The 12,824-nt window shown below is 40.5% G+C and overlaps 1 protein-coding gene across 1 annotated transcript; it reads right to left on the bottom strand.

Moving 5' to 3' along the window:
• Window positions 1-392: 392 nt before the first annotated feature.
• Window positions 393-1,502, bottom strand: cart3 (cocaine- and amphetamine-regulated transcript 3). The gene is made up of 3 exons (XM_053315546.1): window positions 1,284-1,502; window positions 641-724; window positions 393-500 (listed from the first exon to the last, which is right to left on the bottom strand). Exons 1-3 carry the CDS (start codon window positions 1,449-1,451, stop codon window positions 393-395), a joined length of 360 nt encoding a protein of 119 aa, XP_053171521.1. The 5' UTR covers window positions 1,452-1,502.
• Between the last annotated feature and the right edge of the window lie 11,322 nt (window positions 1,503-12,824).

Genomic DNA, 12,824 nt, shown 5'->3' with positions numbered 1-12,824 from the left:
CTATGATCCTGTGAGTGTTTCCTACAGACATAAAGTGGTTCTGAATATTTACAGGCATTTCATGGTTATTTACGGTAACTCCATCTCCTCCATCTCCTCCTGTCCATCCCCGTGATATATATCCTTACAGAGAGCCTATAGTCTTCCTGTGATGTGATTATACTTTTAAATAAAATATATTCATATCATAGAATTACTATAGCTCTTATTCGTAAGGGTGAGGCAAGTCAGGCTAGTCAGCACGTGCTCCACATCAGCGTTAATCATTAAAAAACTGTAATTACAAAGGAATCGAGTGGCAGATTTGTTTTTGTTTTTTCTTTTCTTCTTCTTCTTCTTCTTCTTCTCTTTCTTCCCATCTCAATGCTACATTCAGATCCCGATCAGGAGGCTCATAAGCACTTCAGCAGGAAAAAGTTGCAGAAAGCTCCCCGGGGACAGTCGCACATCTTCCCGATCCGTGCGCCTTTCCTCACTGCGCACTGCTCCCCGACATCACACTGAGAGACACAAGAGACAAGAGAGGTTGCGTTCATTTCTATACCTGCTGCTGCTGCTGCTGCTGCGACATGCATCAATACAGCATGGATCAATAACAGTATGGATCAATAACAGCAAGATTAGGTGTGTGATGCCGTACCGTTGGGACTTGGCCAAATTTCTTTTCCCACATAGGCAGCCGTTTAGCCTGCAGCTTTTCAAGAACTTCTTGGAGAGCACCAAGCTGACAGAAAACAGATTAAATAAAAACATCAAAACTGCTTCATAACTGTGTTTTAAGCAAAAGTACTTAAGAGACAGAAAATATCCATAAGTGTGCCACGTGCGTAATTCAGAAAAGCGCACGAAAAGATAATAACCTTCACATAAAATAACTCAATCTGTTTGTTGATATTAAACATTTAATCATTTTGGTGGAGGTAAATCACATTTGTATCAGCTGGATATTTATATATTGGCTATATATTTAGTTTAAAATGACAAATTAATGATATAAAGTGACAAATACCGCAGCAGACAAGTTAATTACATGAGAAAAATCATTAAATTAACGTTTTTCTGAATTGAGTTAGGTTTAATATTATATATGAACTCCAAAGACTGGAGTTCAGTAGCCACATCTTTAGTCTTTATTGAACACAACATCACTGAAAATATGATTAGAGTCCAAATCTGATATAATCATAAAAAAACAATAAAGCTTTTCTTTGTTTTTGCATAAAGATTTACAGTCGCTTCATCTGTCTGCATGCATGCTGTAAAAGTGCAGATGGAGATCTTACCAGCTGCTTCTCGCTGGTCAGGTTTGGACCTTTCGGGTAAAAGTCCCGCAGGGCTCTGGGGCTCAGCTCCTCTTCGGACTCGGTGTCCAACACGTCGGTTCCAGCGGCGCTGGAGAGCAGCATCAGTGCGCAGAGGAGCGCTCCGCTGAGCAGCTTGGAGCTCTGCATGGTCCCGGTGCGCTGCAGCGTGTGGCCCTTTCCCAGTCTCAAATAGTCGCTTCTCCGCGCCAAACACCTTTTTATCTGACTCCTGCCATCTGCTCGCTCCACCTTATCCTTTGATTTTTTCTTTTTGTCATGCGTAACAGCTGCCTTGGGTGAGTCATCCCGTAAAAGTTGCTGGGCAAAATATGGCTCAAAAAAAGTCAACAACAACAACAGCAACACTGCAGGGGGTGGAGGGGGGGGGTCATGATTACTCGTTACTTGGCTGGAGGGTGGATCATTTAAAGATGATGGGGTCATTTCTATCACTTTTTTAAAACACATTAGCTGATTAGATTTGGTGTTTGCATCTGTATTTTATTTCCTTATTATCATTTTAATCTAAACTCTTGGTTCTAAGTCTTTATTTGGATTACAGCTCTCTGAATCAGTTTAACTTTAAATGACAGCAATGATGCCTTCAGTCACCCAGAGTCTGAGAGCACTGCTTTATTTAGTATTCCTTGTATATCAGCAGTCACCTCTAATACATAACTTTTCTATTATTGCCTCAGAAGGGCTCTGGCAGCCTCGCCTGACCTTAAACACGGTGACTCAGTCAGTCCTTTCTGCTGCAAATGATCAAGAAAACCAAACAGCGCTGGTGTTTAAATGCTCCAGCTATTCTTTCTTCTGTAAGGAAAAAAAAAAATCAAAGCAGCAATAAACCTCCCTCAAGTCTTTCAAAAGTCATTTCAACTTTTATAATTCATGTTCACTCTGACGTGGAAGGACTGACGGCCGCACAGGAGAACAAAGATTTTTGATGATCTGAAAGGAAAAGGTGATTTGTGGCTTCTGTAGGTTATCTCACTCAGAGTCAGCAAGGAGACATTTTTACATATTTCTATAGGAGGAAGTGCTTATCATACACTGCTGCGTCACTTTAAATGTGCATACACAAATGCTACATAATGCAAAGTGTTATAAAAAGCCGTGCTGAATCATAGGAATCCGTCTCTAATTGTTTGTCACTGCACAATAACACCCACGGAGAGCGTCATAATTAATATCCTGATTAAAATGAAGGATTACAGCGAAGGCCTGAATTCTGCTGGTGATGCATTAACAGCTGGAAACACTACAAAGCAAACTGATAACAACCACAATACAATAAATAATAATATAACTGGGAATGAAAGAAAAAAACACTTTGACTTTTGCATTTAAGTCTCCTGTTGTCCTCGAGTCAAGGAAGGAAGGGAGGAAGAAGGAAGGAAAGGAGGGAGGAAGGGAGGAAGAAGGAAGGAAAAGAGGAAGGAAAGAAGGACGGAAGGAACAAGAAAAGGAGTAAGGAAGGAAGGGAGGAAGGGAGGAAAGAAGGAAGGAAGGAAGGAAGGAGGAAGGAAAAGAGGAAGGAAAGAAGGACGGAAGGAACAAGAAAAGGAGTAAGGAAGGAAGGGAGGAAGGGAGGACGAAGGAAGGAAAGGACAGGGAGGAAGGGAAGAAGGAAGGAAAGAAGGAAGGAAGGAAGGAAAGGAGGGAGGGAGGGAGGGAGGGAGGGAGGAAGGAAGGAAGGAAGGAACAAGAAAAGGAGTAAGGAAGGAAGGAAGGGAGGGAGGGAGGACGAAGGAAGGTAGGAAGGAAGAAGGAAAGAAAGGAGAGAGGGAGGAAGAAGGAAGGAAAGGAGAGAGGGAGTAAGGAAGGAAAGGAGAGAGGGAGGAAGGTAGGGAGAAAGAAGGACAGAGGAAAGAAGGTAGGGAGAAAGGACCCACAGTAACAATGAGTGATGCTGCTGTAATGTGTGCTGTACTCTTAATCCTGTGCTTGAGTTATCCCACTTCACCGCATCGACCGCTTGTCTCACCGCCGCCTGTTTCGAGGGGGTCCATCAGCGGAGACGGAGATGGAGGAGCAGGAAGCTTTGATTGTGCTGTAGGCAGCAGCATGACTCATGTTTCTGTCTTTCTCTCTCTCTCTCTCTCTCTTTCTCTCTTTCTCTTTCTCTCCCTCTACTTTTTTTAATGACTGAGACACACCGGATTTTAACAATTCATTCACAGCATTCAGAACATTTCATTCACAACCACAAGTTCATTAGTTGTTGCACCGTATCCATGACAGTCGTCTGCCAAAGGCTCACTTATCTGTTCTGTTTTTGTTTATTGTGCACACTCGAGCATGAATAACAGCTGTTAAGCAGAATAAATTATATACAGAAGAAGAAGAAGAGGAAGAAAAAGAAGAAGAAGAGGAGGAAGAAGAAGAAGAGACAAATGGATGTAACAAGAAGCCTCACACAAACCGGTGAAAGAAACAACTAATAAGAAAAAGTTCAACAATAAGCAACAAGCTGCAAACACACACCTATAAGAAGTCTATAAACTTTCCTCTCAGGAAAAACAACACTACAGGTCGTAAATCCAGAGGAAGTGATGCAGTTCATATCCAAAAAACAGGTGGGTTGGGAGGATGGGTAGATAGTTAGATGACAAAAAGTAGACTTAGCTGCAAGAAACCATTGTTCACTTGTTTCCAACCACAAGTGTCAAATTGACCCGTCTGTTTTGACTGTTCCTTCTTTCCTCCCTTCCTTCCTTCCGTCTGTCCTTCTTTCCTTCCTTCCTTCCTTCTTTCCTCTGTCCGTCTGTCCTTCCTTCCTTCCGTCTGTCCTTCTTTCCTTCCTTCCTCCCTCCCTCCTTTCCTTCCTTCTTCCCTCCTTCCTTCCTCTCTCCCTCCTTTCCTTCCTTCTTCATCCCTTATGTCCTCCTTCCTTCCTCCTTTTCTTCCTTCTTCCTCCCTTCCTCCCTCCTTTCTTTCCTTCTTCCCCCTTCCTTCCTTCCTCCCTCCCTCCTTTCCTTCCTTCCTTCTTCCTCCCTTCCATCCATCCTCCCTCCTTTCCTTCGAGGACAACAGGAGGGTTAATAGTGCAGAGTAAGGATGCACGATATTGGGTTTTTTGCCAATATCCGATCTGCTGATATTTTACAACTCATTTTGTCTGATTGATGATTCCAATACTGACATATGCACATTTGTCTTCACATGCAATCATAGATTTATCCTAAATATGATCAAGAAAGAACTGACGAAGACTGGAGTTCTGCATTTAAAGTTTAATAACCCTGCCAGGTGGGTCAGGCAGTAGAGTTTATTAGACAGACAGGATTAATGTTTAGGATTTAATCTCACTCCAAAGTAGAAGGTGGCAGTAATGCACCTAATAACCGCTGTTATGAACCAAAAAGAAGAAGATTTTTCAAATAAAGTGGTTCATCCTGTCAGCTGAGGTGTTTCCTATAAGCAGCTCCTCCAAGGATTGTTTCACCCATGGATGTATTATAAGAGTTGTATAGGGTGCTGCCACTCAGCCTATCAACTGATTTCTTCCCCCAGTGGTCGCTCGCGGTATTGCAGTGAGAAATCTCCCCATAGACGACCATTGTAAACGAGACGTCTGTAAAATGGCGTTTTTCCACTACACAGTTCCAGCTCGACTCGACTCGACTCGACTCGGTTGTTTTGCGTTTCCACTAGGGATAGTACTTTGGTACCTGCTACTTTTTTAGTACCTGCTCTGCTGAGGTTCCAAGCGAGCCGAGCCGATACTAAATGTGACGTCAACAGACTGCCGGCCTCCGATTGGTCACAAGAGTTGTCGTTGGAAGAGTCATGAGCCGTCCGACACAAGAATCAAACCCGGTGTTTTTAAATCCCAACAACAGCGTTACAGCGATTCGGTTTCTCTTCTCTTTGCTTTGTGTGTGACAGAAAGCCACATACAGCAGCAAGTACACCATCGCCTCCATGTCCTCCATTGTTTATGTGTTTGTGTCGCGTATAAAACAAATTCACGGTAGTTTCGCGGAGCCGTGCTATGACGACCCCGCCCACGTTGAGTTTAGGTACTTTTTTGTAATGGAAAAGGTCGTTCCTGGAACCGAGCCGAGTCAAGCAGTGCTAGAACTGCATAGCACCAAAACTGTTGATAGGACACCTCAAACTGCAGACAAGATCAAATATGACTCTTTCTGTTATGAATTTTTTATCCATGTAGATTTGATATTTGTAAAACTTGTAAAAGAGATTTTAAAATATGTGACGTCATCACAATGTAAAGTCTGTGGGCCGATAGGAGGAACTTGCAGACGAGGCTGGCGGGGAAAAATCTACTGCACATAGTTAATTGGCCACATAATGCGGAATCAAACACAGAAGCTAGAAACTTTTTTTAGCGTATATACCAGCTGAGCAATTGTTATAAGACTGAATGGGCACCTTTTTTGGTCCAATATCCAGCTCTTATAAGTTTCTCCATGACAGACCTGTTGCTTCTTCCTATTTTAATTGGAAAAACAAACTGAAGCTCGGAGCTCCGGTTGGATCCACTTACAGATTTGGGGCTAGCTTTGAAGCTAACGAAGGGTAACTGGTTCTGTTTCCATCAGCCAAACAGAGCCAAACAGTCTGTGGAGGGAAGCACAGCAGAGCAGCGGAGGATAAAGCCACAAATTGGCGTGTTGTATCAGTTAAAATGTTCATGAATGACGTTGATATCTCATTTTAAAGACTTTTATCAGCCGATACCAATAGCATGCGGATATTATTGTGCATCACTAGTGCAGAGTTTACAAGTTTCACATTAATTGGATTAAAAAAGTATGCATGAAAGTTTTCAACGGATGTTTTTCAGTCGCCAACCTGCATGTCTTTGGACTGTGGGAGGAAAACAGAGAACACAAGAGATGAAACATCCATCTGTGTGGGTGACGACAAGTATCCAAAACAAATATTTATATAAAATGTTATAACCACTGATGGTTGAAGAGATATTAGTTGGGTTTTTCCCACTTGGATATTCACTGTGAATAACTAGATTTAGTTATCTCGTGACAGCAGGTTCATCCTGCAGAAACATCGATTTATATACATCAAAGAAATTCACCAACATTTTTTAACACTGTTGTAATGCACTTGATCGAATTTCTGGCTTCACCTAGAAGTCATTCAAAGTTGTAGAGTTCAAATTGTTCATATGTGTTTGCAGTCTGTCTACCTAACTGCTTCTCTATATTGTAATTTCATCCATCTACTGCATGTATGTCCTGTTATTCTTCCTAAGCTTTCTTTCTTTAATGCCTTCTTAAATGTTTTTTAAAGAGTTTTTTCATATCTGCAAAGAGCATCCAGAATGCATTTCAGATTGTGAAGCATTTTAAGGCTAATTTCTGATTTTCGTCTATATATAGTAAATGCATAACACAATCAAATTTAACTTGATTCACTTAAAAACTAAATTCAGCTGCATGTTTCCTGTATTTGTCTATCAGATGTGGAGAATTATGCAGCCCAAGAGGAGTTACGTTATCTAAGAGCTTTTAGATTTGAAGTCTCATGATGCTGGCTCCAAATAAATCCCTGGCTCCAATTGAGTCACATTCAAAAAGCCTCAACTTCTCTCTAGAAATACTAAGTCAATCATTGTTTTCAACGAGTCATTTTGGATTGGTCTCAATCTCTAAATCCTCTAATAAGAGTCAGTTTGCTCACCTGTTGCAGAGTGATTCTCTGGAAATCACACTGAGTCAGACTGTATTTCATTGAATTTTATGTGACTTGATTATGATACCTGCCCTGTTTGCACAGTTTAGTTAATGTTAGATCTCAGTGTTCCCAGTAAAAGAACATTTGCTTCGGTCAGAGGTAACGAGGAGGAAAGGCAACACCCGAAACTCATTGGTTGGAAGCTCCTGGCTACTGAAAATCTCATTAAATTTTCTCATATACAACATTATTCACAGTTTGAAGTCTTCTACGGCTTCAATCAGCACGAAACCCTCCTAGTTAAATAATCAGTACAACAGATGAACAACTGGTTTAGAAAATATTTGGTGCTTTAGTAAAAAGTCGAAGATGCAGGACTGTGTATTTGACAGTTTTGAGTATTATGACTCACAAGGTGCATTTGGGCCAGAAAAGCCAATTAACAAGCTTAAAAATGAGTTATGTGTTTGGCTAACTTCAGGAAGAAGCTGTGTTAAGAAAACTGTCAATTCCCTTGTCATATCTGGGTCCTTTTGAGGGGACTTCAGCAACTATGGCTCCACATTTGGTTTCAAATTTAATGATGAGGCCTTTGAGTTCATTATGCTTTGATTCACACCCACAGCTTCCTCTCCATAACAGCGACAGCCAAGCCTCATGGGTATTGTAGATTTCTTTGCTGTCCAGAATAAATGTGATTTGTCAGAAATGAAGTTGAGATAATTGAAACTGGTGGTCATAATATAATGTGTTATACAGGAGAGTCTTGAGTTTCTAAGTGAAGTAATACAGAGGAGATTATATAGGATGAACTAGAGGAATGATTACAGCAAGCAAATCCCTGTTTCAGTATTTCTTTAACGTTGACTTGAAAAATGGTGAACTCGCCCTTTAATTTGTCAGTAATCTGTATTTATCATGTTTGAGATTGAAAATTAGACTCTGTGGCGCCCCCAGCACACCCACCATGTGTTCAATCAGTTGCTCCGTGGGTGTCTCTGACCTGTAAATTTATTATACTTGGTAAATTAAGTGACACTGATTCTAATGAGTTTTCTGTTTCCAATATCTCCGATAGCAATTAATTCAAGAGGCATCCAATCAAGAGGTGTGTGTGTGTGTGTTTGTGTGTGTGTGTGTGTGTGTGTGTCTACGTACCGGGTATTCCTCATTTTGTGGAGATGTAAAGCTGGACTTCCTTTATGGGGATACAAAACAAATCCCCTTAAATCAGTAATTTTAAAGTGAAGACTTGGTTTAAGGTTAAGGTTAGGGCTAGATAAATGTGTGTGTGGGTTTATCATAGGCTACTTTCAGGGACACATTTCAAACTTAAAACCAGTTAATAGGGGACGGCTTATCCAACTAGGGACAATCTTATTTTTGGGTCAGTGGTTAAAGTTAAAGTTAGGATAAGTCTTCAGGAAATTAATGTAAAGTCAGTGTAAGGTCCTCTGAAGTGATGGAAACAAGATTGTGTGTGTGTGTGTGTTCAGACTTAAAACCAGTTAATTGGGGATGGTTTACCCAATTGGGGACAAGTATCATGCTCCTAATTGGTAAAACACTTATTTTGGGGTCAGTGGTTAATGTTAAGGTTAGTGTAAGTCTCCAGGAAATGAATGTAAGTCTATGTAATGTCCCCAAAAGTGACCTAGGACACCGTGTATGTGTTTATACCGGGTATTCCTCATGTTGTGGCTACTCACTCTCATTATGGGGACACTAAACAATCATTAAACCTCTTAAATCATTCATTTTAGACTGAAAACTTGGTTTTAAGTTCTGGTAAGTTTAGGGTTCGGTAAGTAATGGTTATGGTTAAAGTTAGGATAAGTCTTCAGGAAATGAATGTAAAGTCCTCTGAAGTGATGGAAACAGGATTGTGTGTGTGTTCAGATGTAAAACCAGTTAATTGGGGATGGGTTATCCAATTGGGGACAACAGTCATATCCCCAAAAGTGTAATGTCCCCAAAAGTGTAATGTGCCCGAAAGTCTAATGTCCCCAAAAGTGACCTAGGACAGCGTGTGTGTGTGTGTGTTTAGACTTCTCCCATGTCAGATATAAAGTGTTGGGCAGGGCTCAGCTCTCATTTTTCTGTCTCTTAAATTTGCTGTTTTTCTTCCTGCCTCACCCCCTCACCCCCTCCCCCCCTCCAGCATCAGATGAAAACCTCATATCATGTCCTCATATCTCCATAAATGTCAACTTTTCAGGAGCTAAAAATAGCTTGCTTGCTTTTGGCTTGACCGCTGTGCTTTTCTCTGTGCGACCAAAAAGTCTAAAAAGTACCCAAATTCAATCATGCAATGTTTAAAATGAAGTTAAGACATGAAAATAAGCAGTTAAGAGTTGTATTTTTCCATGATAACTATAATTTCTTTAGAAAAAGGTGACAGAATGACTGGAAGGGCTTTTTTCAAGGACTTATGCTCGGGTAATTATCTTCTTTCCTTACACGAATAAATTCTGATTATATAATATCTCAACCTCTGTTTTTCATTCCCCAGAAGCACATAATTACTCCTTTGCTCTCCTCCTCTGTTTATGCTCCCTTAAAAACCTGAGATGTCGCTTCTACTTGTTTCGGGGGGTAAATTGGGAGTTTTATGTCAAACAGAAAAAAAAAGGTAGAGAGCGAAAGAGATAAGAGAGGTCAAACTGACAGAGGGGGGAATCTCCACCAACCTGCAGCTTTAATTACACACACACACACACACACACACACACACAGACACACACACACACACACAGCAAATACGACGGCCGCTGAGCTGTCTTGTTAGCAGAAAACACTTCAAATATAGAGACTCGAGGAAGAGGAGGAGAAGGAAAGGGGAAAGAGGGAAGATGAGGTGATATAAGAGGATCACGTCACAGCTATCCTCTGTATATATATCTCCTTCTCTATGACACATGCACCAGTATTTCTTCTCAGTGCTGGTTTTTGATTGGTCATCAGATTGGGGGTGGGGGGTGGGGGGGGGCGTAGCAGCTGAGGGTGGAGCGTTAATCCCAGCAGTGACTCATCACTAATTGCTGTATCTCCAGTCTCACCAGTCGACCATGTGAAATAAGACCATGATTAATGAGCATCATTACTGTACTGGTGTCATGAAAATATAATAGTATAAAATATATAAATATAAAAAGACAAACCAGCTATCTGTGTGTGTGTGTGTGACTCCACTGGTGGTTGTCACATCTTATTTCACAACTGAGTGAGTCATCGATGTATCTGCCTTCTCAACCCGAACAACATGAAGGGTCAAGCGGTAAGAAATGCAGCAAGACGACGACGACTCTAAACACACGAAAAAAGAAAAAGGTTATGGTAGAAGAAATTTAATGATTTGTAAGGGCCAAGTCAAAGTCCTGACCTTAGTCTTACAGCGAGCAGCTCAGATGTGGAAACACAACAACATAGCTGAGTTGATGAGTTGAGACTCTTCTTATAAAAAGGAGGAATCGGCTAAAATTCCTCCATGCTGATAAACATTTAAACTGGAAACTGTTTATTTGAAGTTAATGCTGCAAAAATGAGATAGTATAGTAGTACTAGACTGTTTAATGTGATTAAGTTGGTTGCTGCCACTTTCCTCCCTGTACTTGATTACGGTGACCTTTTGTATATGAACGCTCCTGCAAATTGTCTGTGTTTTCTGGACACCGTGTATCACGGTGATTTAAGGTTCGTTACGGGCTATAAAGCCCTCTCTCACCACTGTACCTTATACGCTCGAGTTGAGTGGCCGTCTCTGGCAGCACGCCGCCTTATACATTGGCATATTTTTTTGATAAAGCTATCTTGGGTCTGATCCCCATCTATTTATGCAATTACATTTCTAAAACCCAAAGCGTTTATAGCTTACGTTCCAACGAATTTTACTTATTAAATGTGCCCAAAGTTCGTTCTGAATTTGGTAAGCACTGCTTTAAGTACGCTGCACCTGCTGCTTGGAATGTATTGCAGAAAACTTTAAAGCTAAAGGAGCTCATCAACCTTGCGATTTTGAAAACCTGTGTGAGAGCCATTGGAGCGGCCACATATCGCACCTGTTCTTGTCTCAATGTAAATCCTGGGTTTTAGCCCTGTTGCTTTCTCTTGCATGTATTTTATTGTCTCTGTGTTGTGTGAGTTTTCTGTGTGTTCTTGTTCTTTTTTTTCCGTTTGCGTAACAATCATTTCTCTGTTCAATTTGTGTCTACTGTTTTCTTTTATTATTATTATTATTATTGTCCTCGATGTGCAAATGTTTTGGTCTTTACTTTTGCTTTAGTGACACTTTAGTTTCCTTGCATGAGATGATTTAAGATTATTTACACCAGTTTCTAACGAAGTGTCCACCTCACCTCACTCACTGCATAGACTGCAACTCCTGATTAGACCCCTCATATAGTTATAAAACTCTCCACACCTTTAAACCAAAGAGTCCAACAAAGAAAAGGACCTAAGTCCGTCAAAATATGGACTTTTCACTCTTATATTATTCTACTTGGTTGACATTTCAAGGATTTGTTTTAATGTTCAACCGATTGTTTTGTAAGGCATTATATTAGTTTCGTGTCATGTCTAATAAAGGCTGAAGACTATTGAAAGCAGGAGATTGTAGATGCATTAAAGGATAAGACTGGCACTTTTTAATATTCCTTATTGTCAATAAATCTCATCTCCAGAATCAAAACCAACTATGAACTCATCTGGATATCAAAAGCCTGATTTATTTTATTCCTTTGTGCTTTATAAGACATACTAATCTGCCCAAACTCTTCATAATGAAATAATATGTTATCCAGTGCTACAGTGTAACTCACTGAAGTGTTTTTAATAGTTTTTGGACAACAACAGAAGTCTCCAGCACAGAAGAATAAGATATATTAGACTTTGGATACACACACATCACTTGTTAGTAGATCAGATTTGTTAATATATCATTTTTTGAGCATTAAAGGACCAATGCGTAGAATTTAGTGGCATCTAGTGGTGAGGCTGCAGATTGCAACTAAATGGGAATTCTTCCAAATTGTCCAATCCATCGGTATCGTATGTCTCCAAACTTATCAGTTCCTCTTACCGATGAACTCATCTGTGAGGGCAGCGCAGCCTCCAGACTGTCTAAAGTTATCTTCAGCTGTCAAACATGTTGTGATTTAATGACTAAATAATTATCCATGTGAGTCGAATGTGAAGTTTACTGTTTCACCTCGACAACCCTGCAGCCGCCCACTGTGTCGGTCCAGAGATGCTGCTCTCTACTGCTGGATATATAATGTTTATATGTAACATTAACGGTCTCCGCCTCCTCCTCCTCCTCGTTTTGTTATTCTCATACAGATCAAATTAATGAATTCATGATTATTAATGGTTTTATTTTTGGCTGCAGATCATTTATCTTATCTAACAGTTATGTTTTCAAACATATTCATCAGCATGCAAAGTCACTGATAAACACCGGAGATAATAAATAAAGAGTTTCATTATCACTGAAAACCTATGTAGATATATAAAGAATTGATGAGGAATTGATAAGTGAATCGATAATGGCACTGGTATCAATAAAATCTTATCAATTCCTATCCCTTTACCTCCCCATCGCCTTCCCAACATGCAGGACAATTAGACTGTATAAAAGAAATGGACGCAACATCCGTGACTTCACCCATTGGTTTGTGGACTGCTGCTCAGAAGTTTCGAATCTAGGCAGCGCCATCTTGAAAATTTCAGGTGCATGCTGGGAAAAATAAAAACACGGATTCTACTTATATGGGCATGAGGCGGGGCCATGGGCGGAGCGGGGAGGTTGCTATGGTTGCGAGTGCTGGATCTCGAGGACATTGGTCAATCAACCTG

Source organism: Scomber japonicus, chromosome 1 (genome assembly GCF_027409825.1).
Source record: "Scomber japonicus isolate fScoJap1 chromosome 1, fScoJap1.pri, whole genome shotgun sequence".
NCBI classification, from domain to species: domain Eukaryota; kingdom Metazoa; phylum Chordata; class Actinopteri; order Scombriformes; family Scombridae; genus Scomber; species Scomber japonicus.
The sequence above is the reverse complement of the archived record's forward strand: the minus strand, read 5'-3'. Positions and strand labels throughout refer to the sequence as shown.

What these genes read in the sequence shown, in the direction of transcription:
- cart3 (XM_053315546.1), bottom strand. Translation starts at nt 1,451, where the DNA reads ATGCAGAGCTCCAAGCTGCTCAGCGGAGCGCTCCTCTGCGCACTGATG. An exon ending in TGACCAGCGAGAAGCAGCTG is followed by an intron (nt 725 to 1,283) that starts GTAAGATCTCCA and finishes GTTTTCTGTCAG; the next exon opens with CTTGGTGCTCTCCAAGAAGT. An exon ending in AATTTGGCCAAGTCCCAACG is followed by an intron (nt 501 to 640) that starts GTACGGCATCAC and finishes TGTGTCTCTCAG; the next exon opens with TGTGATGTCGGGGAGCAGTG.